The 23,281-nt window shown below is 42.9% G+C and overlaps 1 protein-coding gene across 1 annotated transcript in view; it reads left to right on the top strand.

The window, feature by feature from the left end:
* Nucleotides 1-23,281, top strand: part of LOC139655999 (gamma-aminobutyric acid type B receptor subunit 1-like) — a gene marked incomplete at its 5' end in the record, with an annotated part of 39,043 nt that extends 15,762 nt beyond the window's left edge. Inside the window, 9 exons of the mRNA XM_071533457.1 lie at nucleotides 829-979; nucleotides 3,012-3,144; nucleotides 7,151-7,267; nucleotides 8,739-8,849; nucleotides 9,305-9,398; nucleotides 10,091-10,218; nucleotides 18,847-18,975; nucleotides 20,124-20,267; nucleotides 22,991-23,281. Of these exons, the coding sequence (XP_071389558.1) occupies nucleotides 829-979; nucleotides 3,012-3,144; nucleotides 7,151-7,267; nucleotides 8,739-8,849; nucleotides 9,305-9,398; nucleotides 10,091-10,218; nucleotides 18,847-18,975; nucleotides 20,124-20,267; nucleotides 22,991-23,281 (1,298 nt within the window). The remainder of the gene's footprint in view (nucleotides 1-828; nucleotides 980-3,011; nucleotides 3,145-7,150; nucleotides 7,268-8,738; nucleotides 8,850-9,304; nucleotides 9,399-10,090; nucleotides 10,219-18,846; nucleotides 18,976-20,123; nucleotides 20,268-22,990) is intronic.

The raw sequence follows: 23,281 nt of genomic DNA, 5'->3' as shown, positions 1-23,281 counted from the left end.
ATCGCCGGTGTTCATTTTGTGACGTTTTCATCGCTATCTCCTCTCTCGCTACCGGAAATCCACGCACGTCTCATTGCATCTCCCTACTCATAAGATCCTATGCTGCTGGAAACAACATCAAATGCCATTCGCAGTCATAGTCACCAATCTGAAATCAGAATCCATAATCCACAAACTGAGTGTCATCCTCTTTATTTGCAGAAATAGCTTTCTTCTGCCTTTTATGCAATTACTGGCAGGAAGTTCAAAAGATAAGTGTCTGAATAAACGCTCTCAGCAGGAACAATATAATTTACATCGCAGGCGATAGTTGTACATTTTCATTTTGCTTAACAGAACCGCAGAAGGTTAGCCAGCATTTCCCTGGTTTTTATACCCTCGTTTGACTGAGCATCATCCACATCCCATCGAACAGACCTTGCCCCAAATCATACCAAATGGAGGCACGCAATTGGGAAATGGCTCATGAACGAGGCAAAATAGAGGTCAATGAATGAAACGAACCGAAAAGTGAAAAGCATCAGTAGTCTCTCGCCCCCCCCCCCCGTCCTGGGCCGTGTCCGCGCGCCCGTTAGTGCGCCGATTGTGATGTGAACGCTAAATGAACCCCCGGTAATAGAGCCACACACTAAGTGGCTGCGATTTCAGTAGAAATGCTAATAGGGACTTTGGAGGCTGAGGCATGGCTGCACACCGCACTGATAGCGCCCAGTGGTCGGAGAAGAGACCGGAGCGCCTTTTAGGTTTTTCCGCTCTATTAATTCACTTAGTTGCCTGACCTATCTGTCTCTCCATCTTCTCCCTCTTCCTCATCCTCGTCTTCTCCAGGCTCGGGACCCCCCGCCGACCAGACGGTGGTCATAGAGGAGTTCCGCTACCTCTCCCAGAAGCTCTTTGTGTCGGTGTCTGTCTTCGCCGGGCTGGGGATCCTCCTGGGAATCGTCTGCCTCACTTTCAACATCTACAACAGCAACGTCAGGTAGAGGAACGCGCCGCGCCTCTATCTCACATCTAGGCGGTTCAGAGGGGGGCCGGCTTCGCTCTGTGCCCGGGGTACAAAACAGACCTGCCAAAAGGCTTGATTTTTTTCTTTCACTGTTTCTTCCTTTTTTTTGCTTTTGCCGCACTGATCAAAATAGATCTATGTAATATTCACAGTATGTTGCAGAGTGGCTCCCTAAAAAGCGTATTCAGACCCTCGGCGTGCGAGGCTGACAGTTAAATCCAGACTTCGTTTGCATTCCTGACAGACAGCTAATATCGTGAACTTGGTGACAGTCTGTCTCAAACAGCATGAGGATGACAGGCAGGAGCTTTGTGTGTCTGTGTGTGTGTGTATGTGCAGTGGGAGATAGAGGCTTTGACAGACACAAATATCCCTCTGTGCATGAGTGTGTGTGTGTGTGTGGATGTATTTGAACATTTCTGTGCATTTATGTTTTTTCATTGTGACCCTGAGCTTGAAATCTTAAAAGCGTTTTTTGTTTTTTTTTCAGATTTGGTGTGTGTGTATGTGCTCCTGTATTTCTATCCTTATGCAGACCACATCGTCTCCCTAGCATATAAAAATGAGGAAAATCCTCCAAAATGAGGACAGTTAGCTGCTTCTCACTTCTACAAGGAGCTAGTTTAGGATTAGGGTTTGGGTTTAGGGTTAAAATTAGAATTGGGATTAGGTATAGGTTAGGGTTGAAGCTGCAATAAGCAATTTTCCGACCACTAGAGGGAGACAGAAACCGCAACACATTTGTAAATAAAGCACAGCAACGCTCCTGCACTACAGAGGCCCCTAAGGACAAACTATAGACTGTAAAAAAGATGGACGTAGTGAGTGTGACGTCACCCATAGGTTTCTGAAGGGCCGTTTTCAAGACAAAAGATTGGGTTTTACGATCGCCGCCATTGTCAACATTTTTTGGGTTGGGCTGGGCTGGGTTTGGAGTATTTTTGGAGCCAGCATCTAGCGGACGTTAGAAGAATTGCAGCTTGCCGCCACTCCCTTATTGGCTTCAAAATTCACTTGGGGCAAACCTAGCAAAGGACCGTGCAAAAAGGCTAATAGCTAAGCTAAACGTACCTACGGAGAAGTGTCGCCGGTTACCAGTCTCACTTTGATAGATTTTTCTTCCTCTGAAGGTTACATGTTACAAGTGAAGAGGCAGGTAGCAAGTTTACTAGCTTAAAGGAATAGTTCACCCAAAAATGACATTTCTGTCATCATCTACTCCCCCTCATGCCAGTTGAAACACAGGTGAAGTTTGTCCATATAACACACAGGGAGGCTGCCAGCACAACTCCATAGCAGCCTTCTCCAAAACAACTGAAGTCAGTGGGGACCAGTTCTTCAGAGTTCCAAAAAGACCTACAGTATATTTACACCATCATTTAGTGCAAATCTTAACTACAGCTGATTGATTTGCAACAAATAATGGTGTATAGGTCTTTCTATTCACAGTGTGATTGTTTGGCTGTTTTTGTTTTGGAACTCTAAAGAACAGGTCCCCATTGACTTCAGTTGTTTTGGAGAAGGCTGCTACCAAGTTGTGCTGCAGCCTCCCTGTGTGTTATATGGACTAACAAATTTCACCTGTGTTTCATTTGGCATGAGGGTGAGTAGATGATGACAGAATTTTCATCTTTGGGTGAACTATTCAAGTTTACTCGCACGCTTCATTGATTCCGCCCTCCCCCTAGCGCCGCTTTTAAACAGCGAGGAAGGAGCCAAGCTAGTTTTTAAAAAATGAAAAGCTACTCAATGGAGCGGGAGGAGCTTCGTTCCGGTGCGTAATTTGACAACAAGCTTTAGAGAAGAGATGAAAACAGCAACCCAGCTGGCTGCTGTGTGGATATTGGTTTATATCATTATGTCTCAATGAATCTCCACATAGGACACATTAGTTTTAGGATTGGTTATAAGGTCTGATATCGCTTATTGCAGGTTTAAGATTAGAATGAGACTCAGGGTTAAGTGTTAGAGAATGAATGTAGTGTGTCCATTTCTGCTGTTCCAGGTACATTCAGAACTCCCAGCCGTACCTGAACAACATGACTGCAGTGGGCTGCATGATGGCGCTGGCTGCTGTCTTCCCTCTGGGCATCGACGGCCTTCATGTCCACAGGAAGCAGTTCCCCGTCGTCTGCCAGGTACACTCCGACAACCAATGGGCTCCAAACACCTTGATTTACTTTTGAAAGCTAAAAAAACAGAAAAAGCCAAAACTGAGAAATGGTTTTCTGTGGGATTGAAGGTATTAACCGCATTTGCACGGTGTGTGGATTTAAAACAGCATTCGAGTTCTCTGAAACAGCAAATGAGCTTATTAAATCTTGATTTTGCGTTTGAAAAATGTATGGGTTTTTTTGGTACAGCTAAAATCTTAACACTAAAAGATTGCTGATCCTTAATTCAAGTTTCATATTTTCCAAGAAGGTGCAAATTACACTCAGATCTAGCTCACACTGTCTTTCAGTCTTAAAACCAAACCAAAAAACGTGACTGTAAACAAGCTTCATTGTATGAATAACAGGCTAATACTGGATGGGCTGGATTCACAGACATGGATAAAGGCTCCTGGTAGACCAAAATTCTCAATGCTGATCTCTACTGAAACAAGGCAACAGTAATCATGTCATTGCACAACATGTCAGCTTGGACTCCTACATCATGCGATATCCTCAGGTGCAGGGTGCTGCAACAGACTAGTGTCCTGTCTGGGGGGGGTGTAATGTACTGTTTAGAGGTGTTGACAGCCTGTCCCGCAACCCCAAATGTCACAACTTGAATCTCCAAAACAGCCAATGCAAATGTCAGAGAAGAGCAGACAGGGGGTTTCTGTGTGATGAGGCATTTGTTGCTCTTTGGTTCAACGAAACAAAGCAGTTCCAGGGCATTCTTCAAGCAACTAATTAAACATTTTGAGCCAAAACCAAAACCAAAGCTGTGGCCTTGTGCATGAAGAACGTTTGGTGTGCCACTGCCTGATGAAGGCCACAGCATTTCCAAAACGCCTTTGAGTGTGTTTTTAATTTTCATTTGAACTGGCCATGAAATAAAGGCTTTGTAATTTTTTTTTGTTTGAAGAGCGTCATGGAAGTCCTTCTTTTCCAACCAGTACGTACTGTATGAGTCATGTCAAAGTGTCCTTAGATGAGACTGGCTGGCTGACGTTTCACAGCAGTTTAGTGTTTTAAAGATGTCACCTTGTTGGTCTTCCAAAACACTAGATCATGTTTCAAAGACATTTTTGAAACATGATCTAGTGTTTTGAAACATGATCTTCCAAAACACTAGATCATGTTTTGTGGCAATTTTGAAATGTGATCTTGTGTTTTGGAAGATCAAAACATTAGATCATTTTTTGAAACATGATCTAGAGTTTTGAAACATGAACTTCCAAAACACTAGATCATGTTTCAAAGGCATTTTTGAAACATCTAGTTTTTTGAAACATGATTTTCCAAAACACTAGATCATGTTTCAAAGACATTTTTGAAACATGATCTAGTGTTTTGAAACATGATCTTCCAAAACACTAGATCATGTTTCAAAATGTCTTTGTGGCAATTTTGAAAGGTGATCTAGTGTTTTGGAAGATAAGAACATTAGATCATTTTGTGAAACATGATCTAGAATTTTGAGACATGAACTTCCAAAACACTAGATCATGTTTCAAAGAAATTTTTGAAACATCTAGTTTTTTGAAACATGATCTTCCAAAACATTAGATCATGTTTCAAAGACATTTGTGAAACATGATCTAGTGTTTTGAAACATGATCTTCCAAAACACTAGATCATGTTTCAAAAACATTTGTGAAACATGATCTAGAGTTTTGAAACATGAACTTCCAAAACACTAGATCATGTTTCAAAGACATTTTTGAAACATCTAGTTTTTTGAAACATGATCTTTCAAAACACTAGATCATGTTTCAGAATGTCTTTGTGGCAATTTTGAAACACGATCTAGTGTTTTGGAAGATCAAACCATTAGATCATTTTGTGAAACATGATCTAGAGTTTTGAAACATGAACTTCCAAAACGCTACATTGTGTTTCAAAGACATTTTTGAAACATCTAGTTTTTTGAAACATGATCTTAAAACACTAGATCATGTTTCAAAGAAATTTTTGAAACATCTAGTTTTTTGAAACATGATCTTCCAAAACATTAGATCATGTTTCAAAGACATTTGTGAAACATGATCTAGTGTTTTGAAACATGATCTTCCAAAACACTAGATCATGTTTCAAAAACATTTGTGAAACATGATCTAGAGTTTTGAAACATGAACTTCCAAAACACTAGATCATGTTTCAAAGACATTTTTGAAACATCTAGTTTTTTGAAACATGATCTTTCAAAACACTAGATCATGTTTCAGAATGTCTTTGTGGCAATTTTGAAACACGATCTAGTGTTTTGGAAGATCAAACCATTAGATCATTTTGTGAAACATGATCTAGAGTTTTGAAACATGAACTTCCAAAACGCTACATTGTGTTTCAAAGACATTTTTGAAACATCTAGTTTTTTGAAACATGATCTTAAAACACTAGATCATGTTTCAAAGACATTTTTGAAACATCTAGTTTTTTGAAACATGATCTTCCAAAACACTAGATCATGTTTCAAAGACATTTGTGAAACATGAACCCTAGATCATGTTTCACAAATGTCTTTGTGGAGTGCCATTTATGCAGCTCACCCCAAGCCCTATTTGGATGGGATTAGTTTTATAGATGGAGGCGGGTAATAATTACTGGAGCATGTCTGTAATTTTAGTCCTGTAATTCCAAAAAGCCGCTTTTACCTCGTGTAAAATGCCCAGTGAAAATAACCTTAGGTAAAACTAGTCCTGTCTGAATTGACATCCCTGAGATTGTTGGTGAACACTTTTCCTGTGGGAAAGGACTCTTACCGTATGATTGTGGGCCATCTGCTCAAATTGCACTTGAAAGCGACGTTCACCCCAAACTGAGATCAGACCCAAAGTGTCAACTCTGGTCCATTTGCGACTTTTCTTTGCTCTCGTAGCCATGCTGTAATGTTATTGCTTAAATGTGTCAATTGCGCAAGTTACATATGACACATGGTTCATTTTTCTTCATCTCTGCAATTTTGGAGACTGATTACAGAGAATGAATTGGTCATTAACATTACAGATATCCTGTGTTAAAGGAATAGTTCACCCAAAAATGGAAATTCTGTCATCATCTACTCACCCTCATGCCAAATGAAACACAGGTGAAATTTGTTAGTCCATATAACACACAGGGAGGTTGCCAGCACAACTTGGTAGCAGCTGAAGTCAATGGGGACCTGTTCTTTAGAGCTCCAAAACAAAAACAGCCAAACAATCACACTGTGAATAGAAAGACCTATACACCATTATTTATTGCAAATCAATCAGCTGTAGTTAAGATTTGCACTAAATGATGGTGTAAATATACTGTAGGTCTTTTTGGAACTCTGAAGAACTGGTCCCCACTGACTTCAGTTGTTTTGGAGAAGGCTGCTATGGAGTTGTGCTGCAACCTCCCCGTGTGTTATATGGACAAACTTCACCTGTGTTTCAACTGGCTTGAGGGTGAGTAGATGATGACAGAATTTTCATTTTTGGGTGAACTACTCCTTTAACAATTCTTTTCTGCACATTGTCCTGAAAACGAATCACATCAAAAGAATGTTTGAGCAGTATTCTAAATACTAGAACTATACTATAGGAGTTTCAACCCTTCAGTTGGCGGTAGCTCAGGTTTGACCTCAGTTTGTACTTCAGAACACTTTAATAGTGGACAGGCTCGCAAAACTGTAATAGATAATTACCTTTTGTAATTGAAGGGTACCTCCACTTTTAAATTAGACTTTGATTTAGGGTTTCACCTTTCCTCATGTTGTCCGAGCGTGGATTTTTCCTCCACTACAGTAAAGGCGGCCATATCGCTGAGGCATTACAGGGGATTGCGTAAGGGGAAGAAAGGAGCCTTGCAGTAGGTCATTTTAATTTCCAAGGTCATTTTCGAAAAAAGCTATTAAACTCAAACAAGGCTTAATAAAGGCGAGTGACTGAGGAGGTGGTTTGATTAATTTGTTTGATATATGAATCTGCTGAATTATGAAGTGTTTCGTGTCTTGATTTCCTGCCAGTTTCGCCTGTGGCTGCTGGGTCTCGGGTTCAGCCTGGCTTACGGCAGCATGTTCACGAAGATCTGGTGGGTCCACACCGTCTTCACCAAGAAGGACGAGAAGAAGGATAAGAGGAAGGTAAATGCGAAGGAGAATTCGCGGATTTGGAGCGGTGGATTTGCCTTCCAGGAGGGACCAATTAACTTCACCCTGAGCCCTATGGGGAGGGGGGGTTAGGCTTTACTTAATCATTATCCCCTTCAAGGGCACCCTATCTGGCCTGAAAAGATGTATTTCCCAAAGGGATGTTATCATTTTACATTTACTCTCTCCCCTACGTCTATAGTCAGTCCACAGAGATAGCTGGACTGTCGCTTGCCCTTGAGCATTTGTGTAGTGTCGATTTGTCGTGCAGCCCCCGACCGCTGAACCTTTCCAATTGGTCCCAGTGGGAAAGGGCTTCCCCCCAGTTGGCAATCCCTGCCCCCCACCCCACCCCTCCTGCCTTCCCCGTCCCCGCGTAAAAGGACATGTCAGACATCACGTCTTAAAGCGGACGCTCCAGCTGTGAGGCGAGAGCGGGAATACTCCAGGCAGGGAGATACAGCCCCATTACTGAATATTTATGAATATCCTTAGTCGGAGAAAGCCTATCAGGGGGGATTATATTATCGAGGGCCATGTCAAAACTGATTGAGTTCACTTTGACTCGCTTAATGCCCACGCCGAGGGCCGCCGCTGTAGCCCCTTCTCTCTCTGAAGGTGGAAGAGACGCCGCTTCGCCATTCAAAATGGAGATGTTCCGCCGAGTGGGAACACTTGCTTGATGCCCCCTGTCATCATGTGTTGTGCTTTGATTGCGTCACTGTAATACTTTCCCAGCAGTGGACTGTGGATATTATGGCCAACATGAGATCAATTCTTATGAGAAGCATTCTAATACAAGGATTAGCAGACTTTGGGAATGGATAAGATGCCGCGGAAATAAGTGGGACAAATGCATCCTATTTAAAGTAGATAATTGTAAATTGTATTTTGTAGTGCAGAAGCCTCTATGCTTGCCAAGTTGCACACATTCATTGCGTATTGAGATGCTGAGTGGCTTAGACACAGGATAAGGAGAGCTACTGTATCTAACAGTAATTGTCTTGATGAACAGTGCAGATCATTGTCTACAGTTCCCACTGCTGCCTTTGTATCTTTCTGCATGTTCACTATAGCGGGATAACCGCAACGCTTTGATCCCCGGGGATAATGCAACAAAATCAATAACGGGTTTATAGCGTTGGACCTGTGCCTCCCAAAATTTTCTTTCCCTTTACTAGAATACATAAAAGAACACCTTTATTTATTGATCGAGTCACGGAGCGCTGCGCGCGCTCCAGCGCGGCCTCTTTGTCTCTTTCGCCGTCATGGCCGAACGCTTCGAGGGCAGATTGAATTGGCCTCAGTTAGTGATGGATCATTGTTTTCTCTTCAAGCTTAGGCCGGTCTATTTATGGCTTCATAAATCCCTCCCTCACACAATCAGAAAGAGAGGATTTGGGCATTTTCCTGATCCCTCGGCGTGCACCGTTAGTAACCGCCGCCCCCCCCCCCTGTTTCCCAGCAGCACCTGGAGCCGTGGAAGCTCTACGCCACCGTCGGCGTCCTGCTCGGCATCGACGTCCTGTCCCTCATGATCTGGCAGATTGTGGATCCCTTGCATATCACAGTGGAGGTACGATTAATTCCTTCATCCACTCTTCTTTTTTTTTCGTTTATGTATCCTTTGTTTAATCAGGTAGAGATCTCATAAAAACATTCATAAAGAAAATACAAATTCAGTCAGCAGCATATAGGGACATACAATGTAAAAAAGCAACTACAAACATCATATATAATGTGAGATATTGTTAAAATCATTGAGGGGGACAAGACGTATCCCAATTTTGCTCTGCAGTCTGATTTATGAGGTGAACTCTCTCTCTGGCATTTGGTTTTTTCTAGACGTATTGATTGGCAGACTCACGCAGGATTTGAAAAATAAATAACACCCGTAGAATCATGACAACAGACTCGCCTCATTGATATAGTTTGAAATGAAATTGATTCCATCCCGCATGCTTTGCCGGCGGAGCTGTAGCGTGTCGTGTTAAGAAACTTCCTCCTCTGCGTGTGTTTGTGTGCGAGCAGAAGTTCACCAGAGAAGCCCCCAAAGGAGACCTGGATGTTTTGATCCAGCCTTTGCTGGAGCACTGCAGCTCCGAAAAGATGAACACCTGGCTGGGTGAGGGGAATACTAACTACGTCCTCCATCCCCGTTCCTCCATCCGTCTCTCTGCCTGTCGCTCCATCTCTGTATTTGTCTTTATCTTAAAAAAGTAAAACTGTGAAAACTTTAAAGGAATAGTTCACCCAAAAATGAAAATTCTGTCATCGTCTACTCACCCTCATGCCAGTTGAAACACAGGTGAAGTTTGTCCATATAACACACAGGGAGGTTGCCAGCACAACTCCATAGCAGCCTTCTCCAAAACAACTGAAGTCAGTGGGGACCAGTTCTTCAGAGTTCCAAAAAGACCTACAGTATATTTACACCATCATTTAGTGCAAATCTTAACTACAGCTGATTGATTTGCAACAAATAATGGTGTATAGGTCTTTCTATTCACAGTGTGATTGTTTGGCTGTTTTTGTTTTGGAACTCTAAAGAACAGGTCCCCATTGACTTCAGTTGTTTTGGAGAAGGCTGCTACCAAGTTGTGCTGGCAGCCTCCCTGTGTGTTATATGGACTAACACATTTCACCTGTGTTTCATTTGGCATGAGGGTGAGTAGATGATGACAGAATTTTCATTTTTGGGTGAACTATTCCTTCAAACCCATTAAAGCCTCTTCAAATATTGAATGGAGCTGTATGAGCTACAGTAGAAACACCTACACAGTTCTTCAAAGCTGCCATCTTGTCCGTCCTCACCAGGTGTGGTGTACGGCTACAAAGGGCTGCTGCTGCTGCTCGGCATCTTCCTGGCCTACGAGACCAAGTCCATCTCCACAGAGAAGATCAATGACCACCGCGCCGTGGGCATGGCCATCTATAATGTCGCTGTGAGTCTCACCTCGCTGTCTATGTGTGTGTGTGTGTGTTTCCCGCAGTTTGGCGGGTTACTTTGGCTGGGGGGACTAAGCTAAAACCTCCTTTAGATCGAAATCCTGGAATTTTCCGGGATTTCAAATCCTGGGATTGTTGATAAGCCCCGAGTCAGACTTGGCAGTCTGAATGGGTTCCAGGTTTCTCCTGGAAAGCCCCGATTTAGATACACCAACCAAATTCATGGATTTAATTACAAATTTTGCATATTTTGCCAGTATATTTAGAACATGCAATTGCTCAGTGTGCCACATTGACTCCACACTGCAGCTATAGTAAGGCAGAATAGCGAGGTATATTTGGCCGTGATAGTGCAGAGCCACCATCATTACCATTTGCCGATTCCCATCTGCCATCCGGAAATAATTAATAAGTCAATAAAACTTCTCTTTGCAACAAGAAACACTAAAACAGACCGGATATGGATTTTCCTTAGTGGCTTAGTGGCACAACATGTTGAATGTATGATTTCTGGGTTTCTGTGAGACGTTTTCAGACTGATTACACAGACTGAATTCCAGGAAATGACTGTGCCAGTGTCTAGGAAGATTGCAGTGCTGAAGCCTGGACCAATATTGCAAGATTTTGAGCCATGGACCTATTCAGACCAAAGGCAATTCCTGTAAAAAGCCAGGGTATCAGTTCAGTCTGAAAGGGGTAGTATTAGCCTGCTTATGCTGCGTTCCAGAGATGTCAGAAAGTTAGAAATTCTGACTTTCTACTAGGAAAAATGCAATGAAACAGCTCTTCAAGTCAGAATTCCAAGTAGGAAACTCGGGCAAGATTTTCTCAAATCTGGTTTAAGATAACTGATAATTCCATTTGCAGATCTGACGTCACGTTAACATGGTGGCATACACTGTAAACGTTACACAGCATCACTTTTAACATGTTTATAATCCTCATAACACACCTAAGTTCCATTTTCAGCATTGCATGACCTTGTTGCACTTACATTTGCTAATGTTCTATGCTAACTAGCTAGCTAGCTAACGTGGCCCAATATAATTGACATAACATTCGTTTTTGCATGGGGAACAGGATTTTAGCATTAGCAAACTTGCTACTGCAACATTAGGTGACTACTATACTTTCCTCTTCAACATACAGTATGTACATCAAGTCCATCATTAGGCTACATTTCAAACTTTTCTTCTCTATTGAGTTTGTGTGGGTCAGAACCTGTCTGACCAACACCATGCACTGCATCATAGGTGCAATGAATTATGGTCGTTGTAATTCACTAACAAACTTTCAGTGCTAGACAGCACTTTTGTACACTGATGAGGAAAGCCCGGTTTGAATGGGAGTCATTCCTATGTTCCCAGGGTCCTATGGTCCCCAGATTTATATGGCACATAATGGGAACATGACAAAGGGTCTTATGTTCCCAAGGTCCTATGTTCCCATGGTCCTATGTTCCCAGGGTCCTATGTTTCCAAGGTCCTATGTTCCCCAGTTCTACATATATGCTCTCCCAGGGTCCTATGTTCCCAAGGTTCTATGTTCCCAAGGTCCTATGTTCCCCAGTTCTACATATGTGCTCTCCCAGGGTCCTATGTTCCCAGGGTCCTATGTTCCCAGGGTCCTATGTTCCCAAGGTCCTATGTTCCCCAGTTCTACATATGTGCTCTCCCAGAGTCCTATGTTCCCAGGGTCCTATGTTCCCATGGTCCTATGTTCCCAAGGCTCCAGGGAGACACACACAAAGATGTGCGAGACAGCGAAAGGGAGAGTGCGGGCAAAGCCAAAAAAGAAAGCAGGGACAAAGTACAACAAGCGGAGTGATGACAGAATGATTTGAGCCATTTCAGAGTGCAGGGAGATAGTGGATGCAGGGGGCACCCCTAAATTAAAGTTCTTGGCCAGGGCCTGGAACGCACCCAAGTCCACTCTGTAGAGGCACGCCAAGGGAGTCATAAAGGGGCATGAGCACGCTGCTCGGAGAAAGCCTTTCCTTTCTCAAGAAGATGAAGTCCAGCTTGCGGAGCTGTCAAGCAAAGAGGGGTTTCCTACATGAGAAAACCTGATATCTCGTACACAGTTCTGTCGCCAATTTGGAGTCATTCCTATGTTCCCAGGGTCCTATGTTCCCCAGTTCTACATATGTGCTCTCCCAGGGTCCTATGTTCCCAAGGTCCTATGTTCCCAGGGTCCTGTGTTCCCAGGGTCCTATGTTCCCCAGTTCTACATATGTGCTCTCCCAGGGTCCTATGTTCCCAAGGTCCTATGTTCCCAGGGTCCTGTGTTCCCAGGGTCCTATGTTCCCAGGGTCTTATGTTACCAGGGTTGTGTGTTCCCCAGCTCTATATAGCACATAATAGGAACCTGAAAAAGATGTTCCCCAGCTCTGTATTCGCTTAATATGGTTAGTTAGGGTTAGGGTTAGGGTTAAACATAGGACCCTGGGAACATAGGATCCTGGGAGACCACATATGTAGAACTGGGGGTACCTAGGGTCCGCTCCCGAATGAATGCTAACTCACTAACGTGAATCTTTAAAAAGAAAACAGACTGCTGAAAGTGTGTTAGTACTACAACAAACATAATTCATTGCGCCTATGACCATGCCATGATTATCCCACTTGCAGAGGAAACCCATTTATAGATTGTTTGTTCCACTGAACTAGAGATAATCAGATGGAGGTAGGCTATAATAGTCACCTAATGTTGCAGTAGCAAGTTTGCTAATGCAACCCTCATGATTATCCCACATTGTACCATATGTCACTTGTTTGCATTATCCTGCTGTCTGTCTTGTCAGGCAGGTTTGGTAAAACATCCTAACAGTTGCTCAATGTACAACTATTGAAGATAGCTGGGTATGCAAATTTTTTTAATTACAAATTTACAATTAAATGACAGCTTGTGCCCATTATACAGCGAATGATGTCGGCCAGTTGGTGGCGCTGTGTTTGTGCCGACAAAGTTTGAAACGCAGCCTTCCAAATAAAGCGGCTGTTAATTTACCTGGGCGGGCTGCCTGGATATAATCAACATATGGGAAGCCCTGGTGTGTGTGTGTGTGTGCGTTCCTGTGCGTTTGTCGCTGTAGCTCTTGGTGGGGCCGGGCCTAATGTGTTTGTCAGTAGCGTGCCTCTCTCCAGGCTGTGTGTTAGTCCGCAGACTTGGTCCTTCACTTCCAATCCCTTCACAACCCCGCGCGCTCTCTCCTCCCTCAGCAGGCATGTTGTGTTTTGCTGCCCTTTCCGCCTTCATTTCACGCTCCGCTGAGGAAGCGCCGGCGTCCTCAGCGGCATCACCTCACCTCCGAGCCCAATTTCGGAGGCTTTAACGAGGGAGGGGAGCCCGGGCCGGTGGGCTAGGAACGCGTCCTAAATGACGACACCGCGCGCCCGCATGGGGCTGTACGGCACGACCAGAAAACACAGAGACCCGATCCGACAAGAGCTGCTGCGGTCCGTCCTCATCAGCAGGAATAAACGTCACATGTCAGGGTTCCTTATAGGTACATGTCGGATATCCACGAGCTCACACGAGTTCCCTTCAGTTTTCCCACTTTCCCCCAAAAGTCTGAAAGTCCGGCGGAGACGCAGCGCGACCGTGACAAGGTCTCTCAAGGATTCCGTCTGCGGCCCCAGTGTGAATTACTCTGGACATCCTCCCCTCAAGTGCTCTTCAAAGACATCACATCACTCCCGCTTCTATAATTGGCCCGAGCCTGTCCGCCCCCCTCCCCCCCCCGTCACCCGGGGAGATAAAGAAGTCAATTGTTCAACTGTTTAATGTGTATTCAAGAGAGAGAGAGGGCCCCTCTTCCCGCCGCCGACAAAATCGCGACGCATTCCGGTCCGGCACGACAATCCAAAAAAAGACGAGTGTGGCATCCGGCGGCCGGTTTGAAATGCCAATCTCTTTTCATCCCGCCGGTTCAGAGGAGCGCTCACTGAGAGAGGTATTTTAATCAATATGGCGGATTTTGTGTTTCTCATTTCCAGCGTTGTATTTTAATTCATCTCCGAGGATTACCCATTATGCGCTGAACCCAATTTAAGCTTAAGCTGAGTGGGAGAATTGCAAATTGGTACAGGGAAAAAAATTTGCATGTGTTTATTGCTGTGTACTCTTTTTTTCCTCCCCTTCTTCCTCTTTTTTTCGTCCGCTTTTGATGAATGGTGGCCCGCCGGATGCCCCCTCTCTCTGTAAAACAAATGAGACTGATCCCAGCACCGCCATCTGCTAATGTCATTATGCTCTAAGATCTATTTATGGAATAAACCGCGTGAATGGGCCGAAAGGTGGCCGCAGCAAGAAGCAGCCTAGAATAGGTTAGTTGCAGATAATTATAGGGGAGCGGATCACACCCCCAAAGTAGCAAGTGCAGGGAAATGCTAAAGCTGTTTTCTTTTTTGTTGTTTTTGTTTTTTTTCCAGTGAGTCAGGAGAAATTAATTCAGGGTTTCCATCCAATTATATAGATTTAAGGTGTGAAAAAGTATTCAAATGTCTCATCTTTTCACCTTGATATGCAAGTTTATTTTTAATCAAGTTTCATTTTGATGCAACTTTAAGATTAGAGAGCGGTATTGACAGATTCTTCACATTCAGTGATATTTATTCAAGGCAGAGTTGGAAAGTGAGATAAACAAAATAAGGTAATTCACCAGAAAATGGGCATTATCCTTCTCATTTATAGTTTCAGAAGTTTCATTCGCAATATTCAATCAGAAACAGTATACGCTTTTTGTTATTCATCATTATATTAAATTGCTCTTAAATCAAATTCCAGATAGCACTAGAAAGGTGCATTTTCTGGAGAAAATGCGTGTGATTGCTGAGCGTGCAAACTGTTGCTTTTGACAGCCATAATAACAAATACCTAGCATATGTGATGTGTGTAGGCACGTGTGTGAACATGGATGACTGACCGTGGATCATCTGTTCAAACTGAAGCGGCTGACGCAAAGTATAATATGTGAATGTAATGTTCAAACTGTGGGAAATGTGGCAGTTTAAAACACTTCTGTGAAGGAGCTGTAATGAGTGTCCCAGTGATAAGTAATAATGTTAGAAATGCACTAAAATGTAAAAATTGTGAGAAGAAAAGGGTAAGCAAATATGTAAAAGACACGTTAAAATGGAGAAGAGTGAAAAAATGAGAAAGTGTGTGTGTGTCCAACAACGTGAGTGAGAGAGAAGCTGGACGGTACGAGTAGTATGAAGAGTTGGAAGAGTAAGAAGGCTTATATATAAAAGCTGAAAGGTACAAGAAGTATGAATAGTGTATGCAGATGATACTACAGTACATGCATCAGCAAAAACACCTGCTGATCTGACTGCCATCTTGAACAGTGAGCTAGATATTATCGGAAAGTGGATCCTTGAAAACAAACTGATACTTAACATGTTGCAATCAAAAACTCCATCATATCAGTACAGTCAATTAAAACACAATTTAGAGTCATATACATTATGCCACCAGACAGGCAACAGAAGGCCGGTTTTCACTTCCCAAGGCAAACACTAATTTCCTTAAACACACAGTAGTATATAGAGCAATGAAAACATGGAATTCTTTACCACTGTCACTGACTAAATTAGCACAGAAATCAATGTTTAAAAAGCAAATAAGGAAACACCAAGGAATATCATATTTGTAGGATGCTATGCATATGCGGATTTGTAGTTTTTGCTGGTAACTTTGAGAGAGTCATCAGTGTAAGTTTTACTCATACATATTAATGTTTTTTTGTTTTTTTTTTCTTGTTTTTTTTTATATAAGTGTTATGTTTATGTTTGGTGTTGCTATTTGTGTTGATTGTAATGTTTAATGTATGTTTTTAAATGTGGACCCCAGGAAGACTAGCTGTGCTTTAGGGCAAAGATAATGGGGATCCTAACAAATAAACAAATAGTATGAAGATTCAGTAGAAAAAAACAGAAAATATGAAAGTGACAAGTAATAATGTTAGAAATATACTAAAATGTAATAGTACTGGGGCATACACTATCTGCTGACCAATGGGATTCCATCTTCACATCTATACACAAATCCTCACTCTGTGCAAGACACTGCCTAGTGCGATTTAAGGTAGTTCATAGGGCCCACATGCCCAAGATTAAATTGTCTAACATTTACCCTGATATCACCCCCACTTGCGACAAATGCAAAAACAGTGATGCTACCCTTATCCACATGTACTGGCTGTGCTCTCAATTACAAAACTCGTACCCTCTCCAACATTTTAAAGCAGAATCTAGACCCGGACCCTCTGGTAGCTCTGTTTGGCATTACCGATGAAGACGATCCTCATCTGACATCTGCAGAGCGCCGCATGGTTGCCTTTGCCTCACTCTTGGCTAGACGCGCAGTCTTGCTCAAATGGAAAGATGCTGCCCGGCCCACACTTAGTCAGTGGCTTCGAGATATAATGTCCTGCCTTAAATTGGAGATGATACACTTCTCAATCAGTGGCTCTGGGGAGAAATTCTATAAGACCTGGGGACCCTTTTTGACATACTTTCATAACACCCAAACAACATAGTGTGACATGCATTCTAACACCTAACTTCATGGAAATAGCTACATCCTTAGTTTTATTTCTTTATTTCTAGATAATGTGCCTCATACCTATTCTAGGTAATCAAGAGGGTGGGAGGGTGGGGGGGTAGGGACGTCTCACTTTATTACTGTCACTATTATCACTTTTTATTTTTATATTGATGTATATTTTGTAACAATGTGGAATATGCCTGCCCAACCCTGGGAACCTTTGTTGAAAATCTCAGTAAAAAGATTTTGAAAAGAAAATGTAATAGTACTAAGAAGTAAAAAGGTATAAAAATATGTAGTTGGTAGGAAGACCCGGATGGCTAACAATCAGACATACACTCAAAGTCAACAGCATTTGTTTTTGTTATTTACTATTATATTAAATTGCTCTTAAATCAAATTCCAGATGGAACGAAAAGGGTGTTTAAAAAGGTCTTCCGCTTGGCTCTCTGGAACCCGTAGCTTACCTGATAACAGGTTCATTACGGAATGAATTGTAGGACAGCAGCTGCAGACCCAGTAGCAGGTGCACAGCGATGCCCGTCTGTCTCCAGGTGAAATGAGTCGGAAGCGGCCCGGGCCGAGCGCGAGCCAAGGGATTGTGTTTGTGCCGTCACCGTCTGTGTAAGTAATGACACAGCAGAGGGAAAAAAACATCACCACCGCTGTCGACGCTCTCCCCATTCGCCAGTCTGGATGGGATTTTTCTAGCTTTTACGCGGAGAGAGACGACCGGCTGTTGATCAATACGTATCGATTCCTATCCCCTCCACCCCCCTCTCATTTTTCATCTTAACGTCGTTCTCAATCTCTCCGTCCCCTCACTCCTCCGCCCCGCTCCTATTCCATCCATCTCCTACCTTCCGTCCGTTTTTTTTATTTTTCCCTCCCACCTCTCCCTCGCTCCCGTCCTCCTTAATACAAATCAATTTAAATCCGCTTTATTGGCCCGACGGAGACGAAGCCTATCCGTCCAGGTAATAGTATAGACATTAACAGATGACACTTAGTAATTAAACAGAAAATATCAGCAATATATCATAAATAAACATTCAATAACTGTTCCATCTAATGAATTATAATATCCTCCCTGTATGTAGATATGTAGGATGACAAAAGGGGAAGGGAGGTCAAATGCTACACAATTTTACTGCTTCATTTACAATATTTAAGTTTCCCTCAGTATTACCATTTCTTTCTCTGTCAGTAGCTGGTATTTTGGAGTACTGCTGGTTATATTGGGTAGCTAGACGTCTCTCTCCTGTCAGTAGCTAGTATGTCGGAGTCTGTCTGGTCACGCCAAGTCGGTACAAGTCTTTTTCTGTCAGCAGCTGTTAATTTGGAGCCTTTTCCGGTTATAGTGGCTAGGTCCAAGTCTCTTTTTTTCTGTCAGTAACTGGTTTATTGGAGTCTTTCTGGAAATGTTTGGCACATACAAGTCTCTCTCTGTCAGTACCTGGCGTGTTGGAGTTAGGCTGGGGCAGTATCCCAAATTTTTATGTAATTTGGAAGAAATTAAATAAAATACCCCCCCCCCCCAAAAAAAAAACCAAAAAAAAAAAAAACCCCAGATAATATCGTATATCGCGATAACTGTCCCACCAAAGTATCGAGATATAAGATATTGGGTTGTTTTTTTTTGGGGGGGGGGGTTTTATTTCATTTCTAGGCTGTGATAATAATAATTATTAACAACAGCCTAGAAATTTGATCTTACAATTCAAGCAATGGAGGAAACAATGGCCATTTGGTGTAATTTGCTCATTCCAAAATGGACTGATTGTGGAAAAGGGAACCCACTTGAATTAAAAAGACAAATTTTTCACTTGATTACTTTCGTTTTTTTACTATCCTACCACTAATAGATTATAGGTTTCTAAGTTTTAATAAATTGTGATATTTCTGGTGAAATGGTGATGTTTGATATTTTGAAATATCGCGAAATGTACGAATATTTGATAAGAAATATCGTATGAAATATCAAATATCAGCCCAAGCCTAGTTGGAGTCGTTAATGTTGTGTAGGTTCCGTTTTAACTCGTATGTTGTGTCTTTGCTTCCCTCTGTCTCAGGTGTTGTGTATGATCACGGCTCCGGTCACCATGATCCTGTCCTCCCAGCAGGACGCCTCCTTCGCCTTCGCCTCCCTGGCCATCGTCTTCTCCGTCTACATCACCCTGGTGGTTCTCTTTGTCCCCAAGGTAAAAAAAGAAACCCAAATGACTGTCCTGCTCTCATCTTCTCATCCCTGCAGATTAGGGCGATTTAAGTGTCAGACTTAATGAATTGCCTTTCATCAGGGATCTAAGTCGTCCAGGCTGTTATAATATATCACATAATGACCAGCTAGATTGGCCCTGTCAGCATCGATACCTGCCCGAGTCTTCAACAGTCTGCTCCAGTCAGTCGGCACGTGTGTGAGTGTGTGTGTTCGTCTGTCCTTGTGAGAACCAGCTTGAGTGTTAGATCTCTGGAGTGAGGACATTTTGGCCGGTCCTCACTTCTCTAAGGGCGTTTTCACACCTATAGTTCGTTTGCTCTGGTCCGAATCGGTTTCTTTTCACACGGAGAAAAATCCAAGCGAACCAAAATGCATCGTTACAAACCACGTGAGAACGTTCACTCCGCTTATTGGTCAGATGTGTCTGGGGCAGGAGCAAGAAAGTAAATACAGAAAGAAGGTCCTGTGTTCTGGACTAGTGCACATTGCTATGCAACATGGAGCAACGGCAGAGTTGGCATTTGCTCATAACTGTTGTAATTATCTGGGCAATATACCAGGCAACACTGTACCAGCAGAATGCAGAATGCACTTCGAGGAAACGTCTTGAAAATGCTATACTGGCTATACCTGCTGTACCTGCTGTACCTGCTGTACCTGCTATACCTGCTGTACCTGCTGTACCTGCTGTACCTGCTGTACCTGCTGTACCTGCTGTACCTGCTGTACCTGCTGTACCTGCTGTACCTGCTGTACCTGCTGTATCTGGCTACAGGAGCCGTTTAGCTCAAACTTGCAGAGTAATTTGAGTACACCTGGTAGTTGGGTCGGATCGAGGTCGGATCACGTTCCCACCACAAACGAACCGCTCCAGAGTTCGTTCGGGACCGGACCGAGACCGCCTCCTCTAAAGGGTCTCGGTGCGGTTGTTTTGGTCCGCACCCGAGTGCGATTACTGTGTTCACACCTGCCCAAACGAGTCGCACCAAGGGGGAAAACGAACCAGAGTCCGAATCAACCGGACTAAAATCGCAGGTGTGAAAACGCCCTAAGAGGCTAGGTTAGGATTTGGGTTTAGGTTAGAATTAAGATTAGGTTTAGTCAACGGACGTGTGTGTGATTTTGTAGATGCGGCGCCTGATCACGCGGGGCGAGTGGCAGTCGGACGCCCAGGAGACAATGAAGACCGGCTCGTCCACCAACAACAACGACGAGGAGAAATCCAGGCAGCTGGAGAGAGAGAACAAGGAGCTGCAGAAGATCATTCAGGAGGTCAGTGTTTAATATTATTTGCATTTTGGACATTTCTGCTTCGTCGGGCAGTTTTTGGTGGAGATAGACAGGGAGGAGGAGAGAGAGAGGGGGAGGACATGCAGCAAAGGTCGGAAATCAAACCCAGTATGAAGCAGTTACTTTGGTATGACCTTTCCATCTCACACCAGTGGTATTGTTAGTCTCCACATTAAGACTACATTTCCCATAAGCCCCGTTGCTTCCTGTTCCCCCTCCAAATTCCTGAACAGGATCAACATGTTGGACGTGATTTTTCCATCTTCCTTTCACTCCTTCCACCTTCAGCCATTGCCAGAATCTCTGTTTGCTCTGGAAGAACAGCGCCCTCTTCCTGTTTTGTGCCGTAAAGCAATCCAGCAGATTTCTGTTTATACTAATGTCCCAAAATTAATGCAGTAATGGCTTATTGGTGTTAAAATTCTACACGCAGCACCTTAAAGTTCCAATCCAGCCCAGAAACACTTGCAGAAGCCAATATGCACACATAGACAGAGGGCTTGAAGGTCTCCAAATAAGCTCCTTTATCTGACTTTGGAAATTGGAAATATGGCTTGTTGCGCTTTTCTTTGTGTTATTTTGGTAAAAAAATAATAACCAAATGGAGCCTGTAACAGAAGTAATTGGACGTCAAGCAGCACTGAGCTACTTTGTGCCGCAGCAGTGAGAAAATGTGTATCAGGAATGTCATTATTTTTTACCCAAATTTACCCAATTACCCAAAAGTCGTCCATATCCAAGAGAGCAACTTCTAAGTATGCACAAAAATGTGTGGCACCTAAAAGTTTAACAACGAATGAAATGGAAAACATAAATCAATACTAATTATTTTCATAGAATTGCAAACGATTGCATATTGCGTGTCCTTTTAAGAGTGGAATCTCAGTAGACTAGTCAGGTCAACTCAACAAGTAGGATTGAGATGTGAAATGTCAAAATAGCAGGTCAATTTTAAAGCGGTATTCCACTTAGTTTTAACATGGGGGTTATTCGGCACTTGACCACCATGAAAACCAGAATATAAACTACTCACTAAGATCAGATGCAGCTGGATGAGTTTGTAGTGTTCGTTTCCTTCCCATTCATTTGAATGAGACACGAAAATAACCTGAAAACTGACATTTAACATGTTGGTGAACAGATTCAACAACAGGTCCTGCTGCCGTGATTTACTCTGAGGGTCCAACATTCTAGAACATAATTTTGCCAAATAGCATTTTTATTGATAGAAGAGAACATAGCGGAGGGATACCATTTAGGAGAGATAGTTCCTGTTTGGGAGACCGGATCTAGTTTTATTTTTAAATACTAATTTTAGTGTAAAGCAAGAATAGAAACGCAAAATGACGAAGGACCCAGGATGCTTTATTGTCTTAAAAGCAGGATCTGTTGTTGAATCTGTTCACCAACGTGTTAAATGTCAGTTTTCAGTCTATTTTCGTGGCCTCATGCAAATGAATGGGAAGTAAAAATCCGAATGCTACAAACTGCTGCAAACCAGCTGCATCTGTTCTCGGTGATTAGTTTATAATCTGGTTTTCATGGTGGTCCAAATAACAATAAATAATAAAATAAGTGCTAAATAACCCCCATGTGAAAATTAAGTGGAATATTGCTTTAACTCAGTCAAAGCACATATCTGGATCTCCATCAAAGCAGGACAGGATAGAGATAATAACAACAAAGCAAGCTCAACCTGTATAGGGATTGCTATCTACTAACATGGTCATGATTGACTAAATAAGATACAGAGTGTGAAATCCTAATCTGGGCAGTTCATGGTGAGCAGGCTGCATACTTGGACTGCTGGCACCAAGAAATATATTGTTTTGGATAAGATAGTTTATGACATGACGGATACAAAGAGCTCAATGTCCTACAGATAGCGAAGTCGCTGACAGCTATACAGTACACAGGCTGACTCACAGTCAGAAGATATGCAATTACTCATCCCTACAATATAATAATAAATTCCATCACTTTTACCATCAGTTGTTAACACGACACCCATGCTCTCTGCCTCTTAAACGTCACATCTTGGCAAATCTGTTATCTTTGAAAACGCAAACTGTCACACTCGTCGTGTAATGTGCGCTGAAGTCATAATTCCAATATTTCCGACAGCACTCGCAGGCAGCGTTACATTCAAAGTGCTGTGAGTTCAACAAAAGCATACAAATCATACACTTTTGTCTTATTAAAGAGTAAAGTATGGGCGTTGCATCCCAAGACTTCTGTCATCCCCATCTTTCCTGCCTCTCATCACTGTCAACTATCAAATAAAATGAAAATGCGAACTTTAGTCACCTCTTTTTTCCTATTCTTACTTTTATTTATTTCATTGTATTTATTTTTATTCTTATTTTTATTCCTATTACACTTGTTTTTTTCTTTCTTTCTCAGGTATAAGCCACAAAGTATGTCAGGTCAATACTACAGTTATTGTATTGTTAATTCATTGGTGGTACGAATGGTGCGGTATTTGATTTGTGCTGCTCATGTTTATGTATTATGAAAACTATTATTACCAATGAAGAAGAGTGATTTCATAACAATGTTCAGAACAGACATGACAGGAATAGAAGTTAAAACAAGTGGAATTGTATATGCATCTCCTCCAAGTTGTATGTTCTGTGTATTATGGGTGTTGAATAAAAAATCAGTTTAAAAAAAAAAAAAAAAGAAAATGTCTCTCTCCCTTCCAGAAAGAGGAGCGCGTCTCGGAGCTGAGGAACCAGCTGTCGGAGCGGCAGGCCCTGCGGTCGCGGCGGCGGGCGTCCGGCGCCGCCAACCAGAACCACAGCTCCTCGCCGCTCGCCGTCCCGCAGGGCGACCCCAAGTCCCTGGTCCCGCCCCCGGGCTACCCGGTGCCCGCCTCCGACAACCACCCCCCTTTGCCGCCGTCCTTCTCCAACTCCTCCAACCTCTACCAGCCCGACGGCAAGATCAGCCGCAACAACTGCCACACCAGCCGGCTCCAGCTGCTCTACAAGTGA

The sequence above is a fragment of the Centroberyx affinis genome, unplaced genomic scaffold (genome assembly GCF_046629955.1).
Source record: "Centroberyx affinis isolate AG114_WGS23_722 - 3 ecotype Tasmania unplaced genomic scaffold, CSIRO-AGI_Caff_v1 ptg002366l_1, whole genome shotgun sequence".
Lineage (NCBI taxonomy): Eukaryota > Metazoa > Chordata > Actinopteri > Beryciformes > Berycidae > Centroberyx > Centroberyx affinis.
Note: the sequence above shows the minus strand (reverse complement) of the source record. Positions and strands in the feature narration are given on the sequence as shown.